This window comes from Triturus cristatus, chromosome 1_2 (assembly GCF_964204655.1).
Source record: "Triturus cristatus chromosome 1_2, aTriCri1.1, whole genome shotgun sequence".
Classification (NCBI taxonomy): domain Eukaryota; kingdom Metazoa; phylum Chordata; class Amphibia; order Caudata; family Salamandridae; genus Triturus; species Triturus cristatus.
In genome coordinates this window covers 231,894,687-231,917,103 of record NC_140580.1, presented here as the reverse complement: position 1 = coordinate 231,917,103, position 22,417 = coordinate 231,894,687, and the positions used below count along the sequence as shown (strand labels likewise).

At 43.5% G+C, this 22,417-nt stretch overlaps 1 protein-coding gene across 1 annotated transcript in view; it reads left to right on the top strand.

Annotated features, from left to right (window-relative positions):
• Positions 1 to 22,417, top strand: part of PKD2L1 (polycystin 2 like 1, transient receptor potential cation channel) — a 3,023,543-nt gene that overhangs the window by 2,369,917 nt on the left and 631,209 nt on the right. Inside the window, exon 13 of the mRNA XM_085603531.1 lies at positions 1,066 to 1,184. Coding sequence (XP_085459657.1) covers positions 1,066 to 1,184 — 119 coding nt within the window. The remainder of the gene's footprint in view (positions 1 to 1,065; positions 1,185 to 22,417) is intronic.

Genomic DNA, 22,417 nt, shown 5'->3' with positions numbered 1-22,417 from the left:
CCTCTGGCCTGATCTTGGCAAGACAGAACTCATCATCAAGCAGACAATGTTGACAGTCACTAAATTCTGGCTTTTATTCGGAACAGGCAATTGTATATGGGAAATAGACCTCACTAGCATTCCAGAGGAAACAGAGACCACTTATTACTATATTGAATTTATGTAAACCTTTATTATTGTGATGTGGTGTAAAATGCTATATTTGGATGATAATGAATTTTGTGAGTTCTCTCTGTAGTAGAGTTCTGCTGATTTTCAGGTTTTGTTGTGGCATGCTTTCTTGATGGTATTTTTCATTCCTCATGAAAATTAATTAACGTTAGTTAAAGAAAGTACATTAGAGATTTCCAAACAGTACTTTTAGTGACTTTCCGAGACCAAATAAGGTAGCCTAATTCAGCATCCCTCCACCACAGCAATCACAGAATTTCTTTCAACGTGTTATGTGACTTAATATGTATACCAGGCATTGTCTATGTACCTGTTGTCATTCACAATTTCCGACCACTACTGGTTATTTTGCATCACTGAAATGTCTATTAAATTTCTTCATATTACCAGTCTTTTGCTATTTACAGAAACTTCCATGTACAGTCTTTTGGCTTTTGGTGCTAAACTCAATCCACAATTCATTACATTATCCTTTTGTGGTTGCTGTAATTTTGTTTTCAATGCATACCGTCTAAAATCTAGCTACCATGGGACATTCTCAAATCAAGTGAACAAATGAAACTGCAATACCCAGACACCTGGGACAATCAAGAGCAGGGGTTGGTCAAATTTATACAAGCACAGTGGCATGATGTTAAGTCTATGTAAAATTTTAAACTTTTGGGAAATATATTTAGGATACCTCTGAGCCTAAGGCACTGTTCATGTCATTTCAGGAGGGGTAAGGAATCTGCTAGAGCTCAATCAGCCATTAGAGGAAACATAATTGGTTCTTATGATTACGTTTTAATATTGTGATTTATCTGTTGTATTGTGTTGCATTCCTAATTGTAAATTCAATAGTTACGCTCAAAGTGTTGATGTGCATAACCAGTTGTCATTCTTGCTGGCTAGGTCGCTTTGAATGAAGAAATTGAAAATTTAGGACAATCCTGTGAAAACAACAACCTTGATGAAATAAAGCACAATTATCCAGTTCAGCATCATTGTGTATCATATGATGAATTTAAGATGTAAGTCATTTTAAATTACATTTAATATGATATATTATTGAGCATTGTAAAAGTTTTTTGTCATTGCTATGTATATTAAAATGTATTTGTTCTTTAGCAAAAGTTATGTAAAATGAAATGTTCTCCAAACATACTTTGTAATACTTTAGTTAATAACCAAAAGCTCAAAGAATGCTAAGGGACATCATTTTTCCTATTTACTAAATATACATATTCACAACTTTAAAGATAATTTGGAAATGAAGGTTTAAAAAACTAAATTCAGCCCACAGTCAATGTGGGGACCAAATTTGACATGGGTTGCCTAATTATCTCACAACCTTTACTGAACCAATGTCCCAAACCCATCATCTCACCATCCACAAACCCTCAAACAAATCCACCTAGCGCCACATCAGGATTAAAAGGCCAGGGGACAGATATGTTATTTAGTTTGGGAGGATGATGGGTCTGGAGGCGCAATGGGTGGTTTTTGTGAGAAGGCTGGTGTAGAAAATCCGCCTTTTCTGTGTTGTTACCTTGGATGTTTTGCCTCTTTGATGGACCTTTTATTTTTCCTAGTTTTAATAGTTTTAGAACTCTGTGCACTTTATGCATGCTAGCCATTAGTAAAGTGCCTGTGCTCTCCCTTTAAATGTGGTTAAATGGGCATATTCCTAATTGGTATATTTAAATTCCCCATAAAGTCATTAGTAAATGCTGTAAGATGCATCCAGGGCCTTAACGTTAAAAACCCACTAGTGGACTGCACCTCCTATTCTGTTATTCAATACAGTGGCAGTGCAATCATAGCTTCAGGCCTACTATTGTAGCCTGCCTGAAGTAGTGTAAAAATTGCAATGCAACCTGTCAAATTAAACCATTTTGACAGGTCAAAACCTCCATATTCTACATTAATAAATCACCCCTATGGAGGCCTTGCAGCCCAAAAGGCAGGGTGCATGGTATTTAAAAGTAGGACATGGAAATACTTAATGTGAACATGTCCTTATGGTGACTAGCACCCAAAAGCTATTTTTCACTGTGTCAAGCCTAGCTGTCCTATGTAGAAAACCAGAGTACAGACTACAATCCTAATACTGTAGCTCGGGAATGGGACTAGCTAAAAAAATTATGAAACTACTATTTTAATAGTTATCACAAAATCCAATTTAATGATGGAGTTGGATTTTTCAAACATATTAAGTAAAAGTACATTTTCCTTCCCTGAATCTCCAGTTTCTAATTTGCATTTGCACTCCAGCTTCTCCCAGCTAGGGATTATCATTTGAATAGGTGTGAAAAAGCTGTGCAATGCCTCCCAGGAGCTACACAGTAGGTCACTGTAATTGACAGATCAACCTTAAAGGGCAGGGGTTACTCCTTTGAGCTCAGCAGAAGGTTGGGTGCTATGTGCATCTTTTTGGCATTACAATGTCAAACCCTGCTTCAGTGTCAAAGCCTGCTGGGCACGTCTGCTGTGTTTACATACTTGGATCGCATTTGAAAGGAAGGACACAGGATGGCAAGACAATTGTTGTGTATCTCCTGGAACTGAGGAAGATCAGAAGAGAACTAAACCTGCTGTCTGACACCTGAGAGGAGCCCTGAATGACTGGACCTGCTCCATCTTGTACCTATAACAAAGATGTGGACTTTAGGGGTCAGTTGGCTGACCTTCTGTTCAAGCTACGGGGATACAACAAGCTGCAAGATGCCTTTTTTTGGGAAGTACCCAGCTGACCAGTGGCAACTGGGTCTGGACTGGGCCCTGCTATTGGCTTCTGCCTGACACACTGGGATCTCTAAGTGCCTCCCCTGAGGTCCTAGGGGGGGGCTCTATAAATGTACTCCTTTGATGGATTGGGACCTAAGAGACTAAATCAGAAGGTAAAGTCTTTGATGAGGACGAACCTGATTGCTGTATTTGACCCAGTGAGCCTCAATTTTTCCCTAGGTTCAGGTCTGCCCCGATCAGTGACTATCATTGGCACTTAGCACATTTTGATGCCATTGTTAATTAAACCTTTATACATGTATATCTCTAGTTCCCCTTATTGGATTTTTGTTATTTTGCTTTTTTAATTTTGATTCAGTTTTTCTAATTCAGTTTTGGGTTTTTGTTGCTGTACGTCTTGATTTTACTACTATGTTGGTACCGTATAAATAATTTACACGTTGCCCAAAGTTAAGTCTGTCTGCTTTGTGCCATAGCTACCAGGGGGTTGAGCTTAGGTTAATTTAGGGATTTTGATGGTTCATTCTGACAATGATAGTCATTATTCCTTCAGGTGGGTAGTCACCCACCCCAAATACTATTCCAATTACAGCTGTCTTTTGAATCTGTGGGCTATTGCCTAGGACACTATTGAGTAGTCCTTGCAGGGTTTGTTTCTGGTATGATTCTGGTCACATCCCTCAGCTAGATGTACAAACATCATCAAAAAGCATCGAAATCTGGAAAAAACCTGCTGCCACTGTGCAGTAGTCTATCCCTACAAAAACCACATACTGCTTAACTAACAACGTAAAATGCTGAAGCAATTGACTTGTATGTACGCACATTGAAGCAATTAGGAGACAGAAGCTGGTGCCAGGGACTGCAGGGCTCATAATCCTTTGTTGAGCCGACAGGTGGGGCTGTGTGTTTGGCATTGGTCGTGTGTTCAAATTGGAACTGCTGAGCCCGAGGCATGGGAAGAGCATTAAAGTGCAATTGGAACCACTAAGCCTGCCATGCTGTATGCACGTTGAAGCACAGTGGAGACAGGAGCTGGGGCCAGAGTTTGCAAGGCCCATAATACTTTTCTGAGCCCACAGGTTGAGCTGTGTGTTCGGCGTCAGTTGCATGCTCCAATTGAAACTGCTATGCCCGCGGTATGCAACAGGGCATGTGACCGGGCAAAGACCGGGTCAAGAGTGGGCCTGTATGCTACCGTCCACTACTGAGGAAGGCTGGGCCGAACCACCCCTAGTGGCTCCTCCATCAAAAATTTGACTTGCCATGGGACTTTCGAGTAAAGCAATTTGCAGGTAGGCCTCTGTTTCTCTAAACAACTTTTTACGTTGTCTCCTTTAAGTCACGTTATATTGGGAAAAGAAAAGCTAACATGTTAAAAGGAGGAAATTACTCCATTATGCCAGCTAATCCCTCAATTACCAACTATTTAACCACTGTTATGGGTGTCATAAATTCCGAAAGTGGTCTTGTTGAGAAAAGAATTGATGCAGTACTGTGTCATACTAAGAATAGATCCCCTGTAGCTCACCGATCGTTAGAGATAACAGAACTTGTGGTCATAGGCAATGAACCCACTGATAGAGCAGTTTGAGGATGTCTTTTAGGAACGCGCCCTCAAGAAGTAGCCAGAGGTAGCAATGATGTAGTTGCCTCCAATAATTCTGCAAGTGTAGCACCTTGTGCCAACTCTATTCCAGCTGTATCCTCTAATGTCCCTTATAGTTCAGCAAGTCCTACCCCCGCTAAAAGGAAGCGAAAAAAAGGATCACTTACGAAAATGAAAGCCTCAGGATGACCAAACATCCACTTCACTCACTAAACATATCTTTTAAAAGTCTCACTTTCTGTGAGAAGGGTTAAATGGATTGGTCATGAGCGTAAACGCTCCTCTGTTAATTGTGCAGTAAAAAAATTTAAACATCCTGCCTTGGTAAAGGAACTTTTGCAACTTTAGGTTACCTTACAAAATCACAGAGATGGGTCGAATTTAAAATATCCCTAAGGTCCTTACTATGTCAAGAATTTTCTTGGATCTCAGATACTATATAGCTGGTAATAATTTACCAATTGAAAAGACAAGCAAACCACTCGTATTTGTTCTGCATACTCTAAGTGCTGTTATGCGATCATTTAAGCCCATCAATTTGTACAGAGGCCTGATAAAGCATGTGCGTTGCTTTTTCTATGCTGTGCAGAAGAATAAGACGTGTTCAATGGACTCTGGAAACACACATCCAATAGGACACATGTTTGTTATGCTTGACCGTTTCTTCCAAAGACAGGTGAAGGAAGCTATTGATAGTGTATCCATTTTAAACTTGAGAAAAAGTGCTGGTGTAAAGGGTTTAGTAACCATATCTAAATACATTGAAACTTGAAGCCACATTTAAATGAGAGAAAAGCATCAGGCAGGCTACCCAAAACAGTCTTGGAAATTTTTTCTCCCAGTATATACTCCCAATAGGCCACTTTGAACTTCTCAATGGCGTTGTGTGGTAAATCTTGGGGGTTTAACCAAAAAAACACTAGTCCAAGCTTATGTAACCAGGTCTTTATGTAAGCACACCAAGGGATCCTGTCGGCACATGAACCCTCTAATAAGCCTTGTAGTCATTCCCTATTGGGATCTAATGAGAATGATTCCCCTCAGATCAAAGATACAAAGACACTATGTTTATTATTTACTGACAACACCCTGTTTTTGTCTAAAAGTCCCCGGGGCTTATCCATATTGCGTGAGAGGTTTTCCCTATATAGATGGGACTACGGGTTAGAAATCAATAATAACAAAACCAAGTATATGCTGTTTATAGATTGAGAGGGCAAAATAAGAACTATAATATTAGATGGGAAAGCCCTTGATAGGATCTCTGAGTTTGATTGTGTGGGTGTTTGCTTGGAAGACTCACATAGTTGGCCAGCCCAATTGAGGAAGAGCACCCTGTCACCTAAGACAGTCCGCAGGGTCTATTATAAGGTTTGCGAATAGCTCTCCATCTTTTCCTAGTTCTCCTTTTGAAATCTATAGAATCCAAGTTTGCGGGGCGGCCCTTTACGGAGCAGACATCTGGGGCAACTGTAACGTGGAGATGCTGGAAATTGCAGAGAATAGTTTCCTCAATTCACTGCTAAAAGATTCCCCAGAGCACTCCCACACTCCCCATTAGTATGGATCTAAATCTGAGACCCATTTCTGGTATTGCAGCATTAAGACTGATCCAGTTTTGGTTAAGTGTGTGGGTCACAGAGGAACTAGAGCCCTATAGGGAATGGGTATGCCATGGTTTCAGTTATTGTATATTTCCTTCCAAAGTTCAATAGACCTCCTGCTTGTGAATTTATATCATAACTTCTTTGATAATCGGATAACTGAAGTAATCGATCACTTAGAAGATGCCTTGACAAAATGTAATACCAAACATCATGAACATATTTTACTTATATGGGCAGGAGATTTTAACACGAGCATTTGTAGATTTAGTAGCCTGCCAGTTTGTGGTTTGGTTGGCATAAATCGGGATGATTCCAATCACTTCTCACATACTGCATATGGTGGACAAAATATAATTTAATTTTTGCTAGAGATTTCCTATCAGAAGATGAAACACTTGTACCAACGTTTACTGGCTCTCGGCAGGGTGGTGGTATTATCAATGTTATTCTATGTTCTTGGGACTTAGGCGCCCAAATGATTGATTTTAAGATCGTTGTTAGTTGCATTAGCAACCATAACCCCTCCAGGCGATCTTTAATCTAGGTACTAAGCCTTTAAAGGATACTACAAGAAAGGAGCTTGTGTATTCAGAAAGCGAGGACGTTATGGTCAAATAGGGTCAAATAGATCTGATGCTGTTTATTAATGAACTGATAGTCAACAATAGTAATTTAATAGATAATTGTTTGATCCCTGACACAGAGCCTAGAGCTATAATTGAGAGTTTTTGGTAAGCTCAGTCAATATATATCTCAGTCACTTACTGTTAAAAAATGATCGAATAATAGCAGTGATATGTCACCTTACAAATAGTTTAATTCAGCCTATTCGGCAGTGCACAAGCAGCTCGAAGTGGCCTTGAGCATTGTCCCACGTGATACTAACATGGTGCATTAAGCCTGTGCAGTTTTTAGGTCAACCTTAGAAGACCGGCGGGAGGAGGTTAGGAGAACAACATGGGCTGACCTTGAAGCAGCAAGATGTTCAAGGGATAACAGAAGCTTTTAGGAGGTCTTGAATACACCCTTGTTCTCTGAGACAGCTGGCTCAGGGATAACCTGTCACAATGCAGCTGATATATGGAAATCTTATTTTGAAGGGGTCTTTGACTCTGGCTGCGATGGTATGGATGGACACCCTAAATCAGGTAAGGTAAAAATTGATTTTGAGGTTGTTAATACCCTGAGTAAATCCATATGCATTACGGAAGTAACATCTGCTATCCACAAAAGTCAAGTCAGGAAAGCATGGGCCCGATGACATTCCAATGGATGTGTTTAAAGCCAATTTGTCATTGTAGGCTCCATTAGTTACTAATGCCCTTCATGGTGCTATTGAGGTTCCTTTCCAGAATCCTGGAAAGAATCCATAGTTTTGCCCATTTTTAGGAAAGCTGTTAGGAATAACCCAAACTGTTACCGACCAATTTCACTTTTAGATTCTACTTCCAAAATATTAGGCCCAGTCCTGTTCATTAGATTAGAGGAGTCGGCTGAAAGAAAGCAATTCTTATCTGATGTACAGTTTGGGTTTCGTTCTGGAATTGGCACTGTGGAGCAATCCCTAAATCTGTCACTATTAATAGGGAAGTATTTCAAATCCAGGGAAGAGTTCTTAAGTAGAGCTATTATGGAACTCTCCTGTGCCTTTGATAACATAAACCACTCTAAATTGTGGAGCATGATGGAGGACTTGGGAGTCAAAGAGGCATTAACTGTTCTCCTGAGTAACTTGCATACAGACACAGCAGTCAAGCTACATTATGGCCCAAATGGGGAGTGTACAACTCCAATATCTTCTACAGATGGTGTGCGTCAGGTGTGTATCCTGGCTCCTTTTCTGTTTTTATTTTAAATAAATGGCCTGGAAAGCCTTTTAATCCATCAAGATGCTGATGTTCCATGAAGGGAGAATCGACTAATACCTGTATGCCGATGATGCAGTTCCCTTGTAAGAACTGAAATTGGCCTCCAATCACTCCTGCACGCTTTAATGCTTTTATGAGTAGTTTCGAAATTTTTAAAACCTAACTCATATTTTATTGAGGGGGCTGAGGTGGGTAAGGTCAAGACATTTAATTATTTAGGAATTCCTTTTGCTTTTTCGCTCTGCTGGGGCCATCTTTTAAATATTAGATCACAGGAATTGTCCTGTGCAATCGAGGCAATTTTCCGTTTTGCAGCTAAGTTGGGCCTCAAACCAGTAAAGGAAGTGGTGTAGATATGATTAAATGCATCCCAGTGGGAGTATATAGGGCTGGTGTCTGGGGACACCTCAGTCCTGGGATCCTACAAAGAATAGAGAACATTTTTTTGTGCAGAATTCTCTCTGTCCCAAAGGGTGTAAGTAACATCGTATATATGCCATACAGAATCGTGGCAGAATTATGTGCAGGACTCCGTAAGATTAGCTCTCATATTGTAATGGTTAGCTAAGATATGGCTTACTCGTGAGGCGTCTTTCACTAAACTAATAGTTGAAGATCGTCTACAGTTAGATAATATGTTGAAGATTTTGTGGGTTAGTTAATGTGTTGAAGATTTTAAGGCTTAGTTACATAAAACAGGTCCTTATAAACCTGGGAGTTTCCGAATATTTTATTCATCCACAAACTATTAGGCCAAACTGTAAGCAGCATAATAAAAACTTGTTCCTAAGATTCTGTAACAATGAAAAGAAAAGCCAGGTCCAACGCAGTAATTTTTATTGTATTTTCACTAAATACAACCTGTAGTTTGGAACCCTATTTGGTTTTTATCTCTGAGTCGCAATATAGATTTAATCTTACTCAATTTCGCCTGGGCATGCTGCACTTTCTTTTGGCTTTCCCAGTCCCGGATGGGTGGTTAACCGATTTGGCAAATTGTGTCACTTCAGAGCATTATGCACCTTACTATGTTTTGCACTTTATACATCACACAGTGTAAGCGGTTTCTACACCAATTCTTCTTACGTGCCTCTGCTATTAGAAGTCGTAGCTTAGACCTACAATATTTACAGTGCCTTGAGACCACAGAAATATGTTCTGCTACGATTATTTTTATCTGAAAGGGATTAGCAGTTAGGAAAGGATATGAAAGTGTAATTTAATCATATTTATATTTATTGTAAGCCTGGGCGGAGTTCGTGGCGTTCTGCTACGCGGAACTCCACGAAGTGCAAAAAACCTCCGCCGCGCTACACAGAGCTCTGCATGCGGCGGAGTGCGTTGGATAAATGCTGTTCACGGTGATTTTCAGTGCCAGGTGCTTGTCTGCACTGTGCAATCATCGCGACGGCACCATGCTCAACGCAAGGGGGCGCTGCTTTCTTTCTGCCGCTCAACTAGATTTTTACTAGAGCAGCAGCTTTCTCAATGCGAACGGACAGTTTCTCAACGCGAGTTGTCGCGATCATACGCGACCACTCCCAATGAGAAATCTGACCGCCTGCCTTGAGAAATCTCACTGCGAGGTTGATTTTACACGCTCGCACTTGCCAACTAGATGTTGACGATCGCAAACAAGGAACATTCTCGCCGGTAGGTGGATTTTTCTCGCTCGCGCTACCCAACTTGACGTTGATGAACGCGAGTGAGGGAAAAAAGTCTGCTACGCGAAGCAGAGTTTTTCGGAAATCTGCAAGCTCCGCATAATGCGTAGTGCGGAAATCTCCGCAAACTCCGCGAGCAGAGCGGACTTCACCGCCCAGACTTAATTTATTGTTGAATGTGTATATGACAACATAATTTTTATCTGATTTTGATAAAATGTGTTGATCTGCATATTCAACTGTTTTAATGTATATCTCTCTGCTGAGCTTTTAGAAATGCTTTTAGAAATGCTTTAATGGTATTTTGGCTGAATAAAGTCACATACCGGTGATAATGGTGATCATGATGATGGTGACTTGAATGTATCACACATGAAATACCTAACAAATACCTCGAATTAGCACAACAAAAGCCCAGCGGGTATATGCATAAACAACAGAGTTTATTGATACAATGTCTTCTCAGTATGTGATATTAACAATCAGGTTTCTGGATTGTCCAAAGAGAAGTAATATTTCCCTGCCTGTTATCCTTCAGGCACCAATTCACCAGTGGTGGTTGGTGAACTTGTGTGACACAACAGCTATCATGGATATATTTGAGCAAGAGAGCCTCACTTCCTCATTGGGGTTTAGAGAGGTGTAAAATATTCCAGATAGGCAATGTTAAAAAAACTGTATCAAATGGTGTATTTTACAGCACAAATTTCACAGTTTCACAATTTTATACAAAATTGTATATGTTTACAAATCCCAGGTATAGAGTTCATGAGTAGAGTGGTAAGTGTGTCAGCATTTTAGAGACCCTGCCCATGATAGTTCTTTCCACACAAGAGGAAATAGCTGACTTTTGACAGTCTGTATAATACACTTATATTCATATGACATCTGTCTATGACTGTAGACCACAACATGGGCAACACATCCCTGTCTTGTATTCAGAAACTGGTCTTCAGATAATAAGGACCTTACATTTTTCTGACCCATGGTAAGTAGCTTTCCACTTGCTGATTCCCATTCTCGGCTCACTCTGACTCTAGAAGAACGATGCCCTTAGAAGTTAGACAACGTGCGCCCCAGGATTTCAGAAACATATCTGGACAACCTTCCACAAACTCATGATACAGTGTTCTTGCCCATAGTGCAGGGTTGTAAGATTTAAGTGCCGCAAATATTGAATTTGTTTATCTTAATCAACTTTTTTCACTGCTTTATGGATCAAAGGAAGGGTAAATAATGACATTATTTTGAGAAGAGGTAACCCTGGTTGCCAAAGTAAAACAATTAGACTAAATTACCACATCATATTGAGTTGTGTAATTACATTGTTTTTTCAGAGAGATCTGGTGACATAACAGCAATGTGTTAGAGATTTATGATACAAATCAGATATGTGAAGAATCACGACCAGTCAGCAAGCCTCCATCAATGTCCCGGCAGTTTGGAATTATGGATTATTTATAGTTTTTCATAGAACACATCAGGACAATAGAGGTATTGCCGTTTTGTCCCATTATCATTTACAAAAAATATACTACAATGCTATTACTGCTAGTCAGCCAGGATTGTCAGAGCTGGGGCGTGTTTCTCAGTGGCTCTGAATATGAAGCACAAACTATCTTCCACCAAAACGTGGACCAGCTAGTATCTATGTGAAAGACAAAATCAAATGTATTGATTAGTCATCTTTACAAACCAACAAAGACTGGAGTACTTCTTTCAAAGGATAGGATTATAAGACAGTTGAGGAAACATATCTATAAAGATAGATAGATAGATAGATAGATAGATAGATAGATAGATAGATAGATAGATAGATAGATAGATAGATAGGTTGGGAGGTAGGTAGATAGATAGATAGATAGATAGATAGATAGATAGATAGATAGATAGATAGATAGATAGATAGATCCGTCCCTCTTCCCCGCAAGACAATGGGTTTCGCCTTTGGGACCTTATAAGAGATTACAATGCAAGTGCTAAACTGTTAGCCAATACATTAGTGGTGCCTACACACACATTTCCCTTATACATGCGAGTAAACACACAGACATAAGCCTCACAGATCCAAAGAACACGGAAGGGGGATATGATTGAAAATGAGTGACAGAGATGGAAACATATAAAGCGTGAACAAAACAAAGTAGCAATTAGATATTGACAGTGCAACAGTCTGAAATCCAAATCTCGTTTAACTGAATAAAAAGTAGCAATTCCGACGAAGAATGGTAAAAAATGAGGTGGAAGACAAGGGAAAGTGACTGATAGACACATTCTTCAGGTCAGAACAAGACAGGAGGGGAGATTACTGTTGAGAATAAAACACACTATTTTTGTAATGCATCTCTGTTATTCTCTTTGTGTTATCAACCTTTATTTCGTGAAATCACAAGTCTGATTTATTCCCAAAGAATTATTAATCAACAAGCATTTGTAGAACGCAGCACTGTCACCCCTGAGGGTGACAATAAAAAAATATTTTTCGGAAAATAATTTATCAGAGCATTACACTCAAGTCCAACAAGGCGCTGATAGTCCAGTTAGCTAGCATACCACAATTAGAACATCTATAAATGCTCAGCAATGAATATGTCACCGACCTAAGAGCCTTGCAAGTAAATCAGAAATTCTGTGGGCCACTACTCTTCGATACCAAAATAGTATGTTCACATCTCATTCAATGGAATATTGGCTCCAAATCTCCCAACACGTCAACAGATGATTCATTGCCTGGGGGGCGTGGCCAGGCGCCAAATATGGCGAACGCGTCTTGCTAATGCTCCGCGCTGAATCCCCACATTATCCTGTGTATCCTGGCTAAACGGCAGACTTTCCTGCCTTCACATACACTCCCCATGCCTGTACATGTCTACAGTGCCTGGTGAGGGTCGTCCGGACCCTGGAGGCGGCTCGCGGCAGCCCTGGGTGATACGGCCCACTGTGCTGAGGGAGCTGGGTCCCGGCCGCATGGTCGGCCACTGCGAGGCGGCCCGGCTGCCTGAACTGCTGCGGCAGTTCTCGTGGTAATTCTGGGACTGCTGCCCACTGCTGTCCCCTGACTCGGCGGAGCTGCAGCGAGCGCGGTGCCACTTTGTGGATGTCCTGAAAGACGGCAGAGGTGGCCCACGGACTGTCAGCGAGAAGCGCCTTCCGCGAGGGACTGGACCGCTGCTGTGGAGACCGCTGCTGCCTGGGGATGCCTGGAGAGGTCTCGGCTGCCAAGGTAGGCCCACCAGATCTAACTGTGGCATCTGCTCGGTGACGGGGGACCATGGGGGTCGGTCGGACCTAGGGGGCCCTTGCCTGGATATGGCGTGGTAATAGCCACACGGCCACTGGGGGTGAGCTCCTGGGCAGCTGCAGCAATATCTACTCCTACGGTGGGCGGCCACGGAGGTCGGTCGGGCCAAGGGCCCCCATTGGAGCACAGCGCAGGGGGTGGCAGACCAGACGAGCCAGTGGGCCGGGTCATCTCTCCTGTGGTGGGGGGGGGCCACAGGAGTCGGTTGGGCCTAGGGCCCCCACCAGAGTGCACTGTGTGAGCTGGCAGTCCAGACAGGCCGGTGGGCCAGGTCGTCTCTCCCGTAGTGGGGGACCATGGGGGTCGGTCAGGCCCAGGGCCCCACATAAACTCTGCCTGCTGATATGCCTGGGAGGGTCACGGCAGCTACCATGAGGAGGATGGCCACGGGGGTCAGTCGGGCCTAGGGGCCCTCACCTGCAGCAGCTGCGGAGGTCACAGGGTGGTCCAGCTCTCTCCCCTCCGGTACTGAAGAACTGCTAAGGCCGCATACTCTTTCCTTCTGGGAAGTGGTTCACCTGCTGTTCTGCCTGCTGTGGTCCTCTCCTGTGTTCTGGAGCCTTGGCATGATGTTGGGTGCAAGAGTGTGTGAGATATACACCTGGCGGCGATCTGGGAGGCAGTAGGGCCGAACACGCGCCATTCCCGTCGGACCCTCACATTCTCCTGCTCCCACTCCTGATGGAGAGATTGCTGTGGCGGAGGGTCACGTGGTGCCGGCTGCGAGGCCCGCCCTGTAGGTCACAGGGGTTGGCTGGGCCTGGGGTCCCTCACTTAATCACACTTTGCGGACTACCGGCTGGGACATCGCCCGGCAGACGTATGTGCCCTGCGCAGAAATGCCTTAGGAGTTCCTCAGCTGAGGCTGCTGTGGACGGCCCTCGGTGGTCCCTTCTGAAGCCAGAGTCTGAGCTGTGGTGCCACATACCTGCGGGGGTGGGGTGCTTTCTTCACTTTCCCTGTCTGTTGCATCTTCTGTGGCCCCTGTGGGAGGAGTCTTGTCACCCAGAGGGACCCTGTGGTCACTGAAATCACAGTGGGACATATCGTTGGTTGGAGCGGGACCACCTTGCGCAGAGACCGATCCTGACTACTGAGGAAACCACTAAACTGGGGAGGCCGTGGAGGTTTGAAATCCTAGCCTCGCTCACTATGAGAAGCGCTCAGCAAATCGTCATGGGCCGCCTACGTACCAACACCCCTCGTGATGTCCCCCTTGGGGGCCAGGTTGGGACACCGCTCACGACTCCCGGATCTGCGGCTGAGATGAGTCAGCCTGACATTGCAACCAAACTGGACTCTGTACTGGCGGCGGTTGAGCGGATCGGCAACGCCTTGGACCTGACTCGCACCTCCTTGAAAGGCCGTATGGATACTATCACCTCAGACTTCACACTCCAGGCTGACCACCACAAACTCTCAGACCGGGTTCGTGACGCAGAGGCCATGCTAGTAGATCTTCAACCCCGATCCCGGAATTGCTCCTCCGCGCTTCAAGATCTACTGGACCGGGTTTGCACCCTGGAGGAGAAGGTGTATGATGCGGAGGGTCGTTCATGCCGGAATAATGTACGCATGGTCGGTCTCCCTGAAAGGGCGGAGGGACAGGACCCGGATACCTTCACGGAAGCCAGTATGAAAGAGCTCATGCCCCTTGGATCGCTCTCCCCTCAATTTGTAGTGGAACGGGCCCACTGAATACCTGCTCTCAGGCCCCCTCCTGGGGTTCGCCCTCGTCCCTTCCTATTTTGAGTTATGAACTTCAGGGACGGAGATGCTATTCTACGGGAGCTGGGCAAACACCCCAGCCCTAAGGTACAAAACGGCACCATGCCCTCTTTCCTGATTACACGGCTCAGGTGCAAAGGAGACGAGACACCTTCACAGTAGTAAAGAAACAACTCCGTGATCTGAAGTTATTAGAGATGGCAACACAAAGTATTTTGACTCCCCCCTCAGAGACCAGGGACTTGCTCGAGGAACTGGGGCTGGAGGCAGCACCCAAGTCATCTGATGAGTCCCAGTCTCATGGGCGCCCTCGCCAAGGCAGATGTGGGGCGAAAAAGAACAAGGACATGGGTCCTAAGGTAACCGCCCCCAGTCCCTATCAAATCAGACTGGAGCGCCAGGGGGCCCTGCAGATGATGGTGGCCCTTCAATCTACCAGAGCTCCATCCCCTGTTGACTCCACTGTCTCTCTGCCAAAATCTGGAGCCCCTGAATCCACACCTGAATGGTCCTTGGATGCATATTTCCCCCTGCTCCAGGGCATCAGCCTGCAAACTGCAGATGGCATTATCTGACTTTAGTTTATGCTCGAAAGCGGTGACACTCCAGGCCATGCCATTCTTAGTAATTCCTTGATGCTCTATCTCCTGCTCTCTTGGGGTAACTGAAGGGGACAGTCTTTCCATCGACTCCTCCCTTTCACTGGTCTGCCTCCCCCCGAAATCGTACAACGACACTAGTTCAGTAGCCATGACTTGGCATGATTGTTTAGGCAGTTACATGGGGTCGTTACTCAGGATACATCCCCCGCCGGCGTGTAGGGTAGTGCTGACACCCTAGCTGCCTTGGCCCTTCTGTTTCAGAGCCTCATTGTCACCAGGTCCTGGTAGTTTTTTACCCCCCAGCTATGCTAGATAAGGCAGCAGGTCTTAAGCGACTCCCCCCTTTCCCCTCCTTGACTTATATTGTCCTCATTTTGTTGTGTTTTATCTCCCCAGTTGGGTTCGAACTGCACTATACCTAATTCGCTTACATGCTACCCAGTGCCATGACTCACCAGCACTGCTCTGTCCTCCATGGGATATTGACTCATGGTTTGAAGTACTCACCATAATACACATCTCTGTTTTCTCTGTTGCTACTGGGTATTGTGCATCGCACTATTGGCAATCATTTTTCTGTTTTCTTCCACTTGATGCATGAGCGCTACTCTGATTATATGCTTTATTAATAATGTGCAAAATGTTAATAAAGAAGATTTAAGCAAAAAACAGATGATTCATTGCCAATGAAATTGATTCCCAGCCTCACACCATGCTAGTTACACTACACAATTGTGAGTCGCTGGAGTAAATATTACCCAAATAACATCACAAAATACAGCTTAGGCTACAGTCTCCGAGAACATGTTCAGAATAGAGCGGAACTCCAACCCAGGAGTAAGTTTGGCTTCTCAATACTGTCTTACTCTTGTTCCATTAAGATGGTTTGGACAAAACATTGGCAAAAGAGTCTGCATTTTTAATATTCCATCCCTTTGCCTCTTTGCCTTGTAGTGGACCTCAGAAAATTCTCGAGCTACTTCATGGACCACTCATGGCCGGCATGGAAACCAAAATCAGCCCTGCCAAAATTGCTCAAACCAGCCTTACCAAGCAGGTAGCCACAATTAGAATGGGGACATGAGGACATGGTTTGGTCATTACATCTTATCCTGCACTGAAACAGACCCCATCTTGCAGCCTACTGGGGAAATGCCAGTGTGGCCAGTCCAGCCCTGTACCCATATCTTCTGTCAGGCTTATAGTCTAAAATGTTTTTAACACCTCTACCTGCTCTTCTGATTTTCCCCATTGCTCTGCCAATCCTCTGAAACAGAGGCAAAATGCAGGACAACCTAACGTATCAACCTGTCTCTTTCTGTGCATGGGTATATATATTATCCTGTTATCATTTTTTGTTCCTCAGAGAGACAAAGGAAGTAAGAAAAAACAAAGATGAAAAGCAAATACAGAAAAAAAGAAAAAAGCAAACCAGAAGGGAAGAGTGGGTATTTACAGGGCTCTGTATGGTCATAAAACATGTCCCTTGAGTGTGAAAGGACAGGAGGGGACCTTGGCAAATGGGCAGCACATAATGTAATGCGTTGGCGGATTTATGTCAGTACTTTGAGCATATCATGGAACCGTAATTCATACTTTAGTAAAATGAGTCTTCAAAGGCTCAGCGTTAGATTTGTAGTCATATAAAGCCATCAGGGAGTGTTGCGGAAACCTGTTGATCCCACTGTGAAAGGAAAGCAATCATTATCCCCTGATCACAAATGTTATGATATATGGGGAAGGAATACATTTACCAAAAGTGTGCTCCCCAGATGACTCGCAGACTTGCAAGGCAGTTAGGAGCGGGCTGTGCTCCTTGCCTGTGCCTGCTGCCTGTTGCTCCTGGTTCGGAGCCTCAACTCGCAATTCTTTTCAGTGGAGGCTCGCAGACCCTTATGCACCGGTGCCTTGTTTCTCGCATGCCTGAGGGCCAACTGGAACCGAGTGCACATAAGTTGGGTCCGCACCCGCCCTGCAGCAGCATCTACTTCTGTGCCTATTCTAGCTACCATTGACTGGAGCTTAGAGGTGTGTGTGACAGACTGAGTGCCCCAGCAGCCTCCAGAGTGCCTACATGTCTCAGCCCCACGATCCCCATCCCGCCGTGTGGTTTTAGCCCACGCCTGCGGTTGGGTCCTGGAGGATGAGATAGACTTTGGCAGCAACCGGGTCCAGAACAAGATCCACAGTCGGCCCTGGGATCTTGAGGCCGTGACAAAGAGGAACACACCACTTCCCAACACCAACAGGTGGGAGCACGTACTGGGGCTTTGGGAGGTGGAGCGAGCCCCCCACCGGGAAAATTATCAAGGCAACACCATTAAGCCCACCCGGTGTGGCGGTGAAAGGGGGTCCCCCATGGGATTCCACAAGGCTGCCTGACCCCAAGATGGTGCCCTGCTGTGCAGAGAAACATAATGCCCCTTCAACCCGAAGCTGATCAGCTGCTGAGTCCAAGGGAAAGTGCGCGATCGGCCTGGAGGAGGTGGGGATCCCCCCACAATATCTGCCTTGATCCTCGTGGGAATAATCATGGGAGTGAGTAGCCCCATAGCCAGCAGTGGCTGCCTGACCCTAAGATGGTTCATGGGGGACTAATGGTAGTGAGACCTGCTAATTCAAGGAAAGGTCAGGCTTGCCTGACTCTAAAATGGCGCATAGAACAATATCTGCAATGTCACTTTGGGGGCCTATAGAGGACTAAAATCTGATAAGGATCAGGTTTATATGCACAATTCCTCTTCAGTTTCACTCCCGCCATGAGGACTGAAAGAAAGAACAATGGGTTGTCCCACAAATTCTGCAGACTTTGGAACTGCCTCTTGCACCTCTCATCTCCCCACTCTTGACCTAAGGGAGAGCTGGAGGACGAGGCGGACGGCGCTTCCCAGTAACACCTGGACTGGAGCTTTCAATGGAACTATGACGATACATTAACTGTACTTACCGCGGAAGCCGAGCAACCTTGGTCGATGCCCGGTGGAGCTGTCCTATGCAGCTATGGTGGTGTTTGGCTCTGGTACACCCCTTCGGCCATCACCTACCCAGCCGGACATCTGACATTGTTTTCCTTGTCTCCCTGCTTTTTTTGTCTGTCTTTCCTTTGACTGCCTTGACTTCTTTGTTCCCCTTGAACTACTCTTCCCCCCTTGCCGATCCGTCTGACTCTATCTGCATTCCTTACCCATTTACCATTCCTCCCCTACCTTCCATTCTCCATAAGACGTGTGTCTTGGCTATACTACACGCTAATTACCCATATTATTGTGTAATCTCATGTTTTTCTCCTATGTCTATACTTGGCTCCTGTAATTGATGTAATCATGTAACATGTAAATCGCTGACCCTCATGTAAAGCGCTCTGATACCTCGGGGTCTAGCCAGCGATATATATAACTTTGCAAATAAATAAATAAATAAAATAAATAGGAGAATCAAATAGTGTCAGGCTTCTATATCTTAGTTTACCTAATGGCAAATGGAGTTTAAACATGCTAACCCCGAATTTGATATAGAACCAGAGATTTATGATATTACAAGATGGCCGGAAATTCTTACTTCCAAACACAACTCATTGGCAGGAAAGGGCTGTAGTCAAGTGAGTAATAAAATCCCTCATGTTGGTAATCTGAGGCAGAAACCTTGGTAAGATTGGCACAGTTAAAAAATGTAAAGCAATACTAAGGAAAGCAAAGAAAATGCATAAGACTAAAGATATTAATGAAACAGCGAAGCACAAGTTATTACAAGTGAGGAGATCCTATCGGAAAACTCTCTGGGAGGCAAAAAGGAAACACCATGAAGACCAGTGGTGTAGATAGAGTTCATGCACTAATGGGAAGCAATAAGCAGCTGGAATTTTAAAACCATGTATAAAAAGGGAAACTGCATATTGCAAGAAACATGGCTGATACATATAAAAATATGTATACTTAAGAAATAGCAACCGTAAAACACCCAATATAAGGTTGGTGTCAGCACTATTCAAGGAAAGCTGTATTGACCAGAAATTGGTAAAAAATACCCTGAAGACAATAAGAGCAGATGGGGCTCCAGGCACTAATGTCCTATCAGCATTTTTATTTAATTTTTTTTAAATATATTTTTATTAGTGCATGATTTCAATGTTATACAATGATCTTATAGACTGTATGCCCAAGAAATGTTAAAAAAAATGAATTGTTAAATTAAATGGTACAGTTTCTCTATTCCGAACATTACTTGTCTGTACAAAAATAAAGAATGAAAGATCATACACAAAAGTCACATCTGTAACATTTCTATATTTTAGTCTCATGCACATTTTACTGATTCCCCCCCTCCCTCCCCTCCCCTGGGTTGACCATCTGTCTGAATGTGATATTGTCTTGGAGGATCTAGGACGTTCTAGGATACAACTAGCATGGCGTATTCAGCTGCTTTTAACTCCCAAGCCATTTGGTCAATGGTTCCCAAATTTTAAGCCCTTTTGAGCGGGACCGGATCCCCTTTTCCCATATAAGGCTTTTTCAAAATTGTAATTCGCGATTAGGCGTGATAACCACTGACGGTATACTGGCGGGGATGGATCTATCCAGGATGATGTTAGGGTAAGGCGATATATTGCCATTCGTATGAAAATAAATTGTTCTCCGGGCATCCCTTGGGTCTCCTGATCTACCCCTAGACAGATCAGGGGAGAAGAAAGATTAATATCTCTTCCTAGAGTCTCTTTAAAGAATTTCGTAATATCAGATTTTAAGATATTTAGTGTAAAACATGACGCCAGCATATGCTCTAAGTCCGCCTGAGGCAGCGAACATCGTGGGCATAAGGTCCCCTTCCCTAACTCCCATTTAGCAATTCTTTTTGGCGTAAAATAAAGTGAAAAACAGGTTTTATAATACTGCGCCTGCAGACGCGCTAGTATTAAAAGCTTCTGTGCTAGTTCGGTGGAGAATAGTAATAGATCAGGTGAGATATCTATTTCTTCTTTCCACTTGCTAGCCCGATGTCCCATGTCGTCCATCATCAGGGAATTAAGCGAGTTATATACCATCCCGATTGATTGACTATTTTGTCTTAATTTATCTATAATGGAGTTGTTTAAGAATCCTGTTGGGCCTCCACCCTTCCTGCTTAAAAAATCACGTATTTGTAGATACTTAAAATAATCGTTCCAATCTAGTCCATATTGTGTCTTAAGATTTTCAAAAGTGATTATATCCGTGAGAGAGTAAAAATCTCCAAGCTTGGATAGGCCTTTGTCTATCCATCTCCTGGTCGTAAGGTCTTTAAATATTCCCGGCAGATTAAAATTATTACTTATCGGAGCATAATAATTCAGATGGCCCAATCCTAACATCTTCCGGATTCCCTTCATGGTTTTATATCCCACAGCCAACGTCTTATAACGTACCTTTTTGTTGTGGGAATCATTTAGGAATTTCCAGGCCCATCCCAAGGCCTGATTACCCATTATTAGTTCAATAGGTGTGGGGACATAGCTAGGCAACTCGTCTAGTGGTTTGTCGGAGAAAAGGGTATGATAATGTAAGAGAGTAGTTGCCCAATAATAAAGTTTAATGTTTGGGAGAGCCAAGCCGCCCCTATCCTTTGGTAGAGAAAGGAACCTATATGCCCTTCTAAGTTTCCCGTAAGACCAAATGAACCGGGAGAACATATCTTCCATCTTTTTTATACATTTGGGATTGAATTCTAGTTGACTAGCTCTTATCAGATATAGGATTTTAGGGAAAAAGAGCCTTTTAATTATATTGCATCTTCCGATTGAAAGATGCACATTGTGTAGTCGTCTCAATTCTGGTTCTATTTTATCAATCATTGGGTCGATATTTGCTTCAACTAGCTGTTCGATATTGGCGGTATTGTCTACCCCCAGATAAGTGGCATTTCTTACCTGTCTCACGTCATCGCCCATGTTGACGTTTTTACAAATAATCTGGGGTTTGGTTCAATTTAAGGAGTATATGGCCAAAAGGCAGAATTTCCACGCTTCTCGCTCTACCTCTGCCATAGATTCTATCGGGTTGGATGTTACCAGTGCTATGTCGTCGGCATACGCCAATACTTTTGTTTCCCAGCCTTGACTGATTATCGGCCTAATCCTCTGATTATACTCTAGGGTGCATAAGAAGGGGTCGATATAGATGGAAAAAAGCAGCGGTGAGCTAGGGCATCCCTGACGTGTGCCACAGGTTATTCTAAAGGAATTAGTAAATGAGCCATTTATAAATAGTTTGGCGGTTGGATGAAAATACAGCATCTTGAATGCCTGTATAAAATGTTGGCCAATCCCAACCCTCGACAGAGACTCCCAAAGAAATGGCCAGGAAACTCTGTCGAAGGCTTTCTCGGCATCAAGTAAAATGAGTGCCATGGGATTTCCGGTGATTTGTGCTGCATCAAAAAGTGAGATGGTTCTTCTTATATGATCTGTGGTGCCGCATCCCGGGATGAATCCATGTTGCCTTGGGGAGATTACTTTATGCATCACCCCTGCTAATCTAGTCGCTAATATTTTAGAGTAAATTTTGCTATCCGCATTTATTAATGTGATTGGCCGATAAGAAGCGGGTTCTAGTGCTGGTTTATGTTTTTTAAAAAAACAATTATTTTTGCTTGCGACCAAGATTCCGGTGGTCTTACCTCCTTAAAAACATGTACAAACAGAGGAAAAATGGCTTCTCTTATTTCTGTCGAATATTTCTTATAAAACTCTGCCGGGATACTGTCTAGGCCTGTTGCCTCACCATTAGGGAGACTATTAATACACAGCAGAGCGTCAACCCATTGGGGGGGCTCCTCAAGTTGGGCCTGGTCATCTGAAGATAATTGTTCTGTTGGGATTTGATTAAGATAGGACATAATATTATCTGGATGGGATTTAGTAGATTCTTGATATAAATTTTGATAATATGTTAGAAATTCATTACGTAGCCCTTCTGGGTCTGTAATTGTGATCTGAGAGGTATCTTCCACTGCCATAATAGTGTTTTTTGTGGATTTTTGTCTAGCCCTGACTGCAAGATGGTGTCCGACTTGTTCACTACATTCGTACGCTTCTTTTCTCCAAATCTCCAGTTTATCTGCTGCTCTTTTGGCGATGACCTCCATAACTAAAGATTTGGCTGCAAG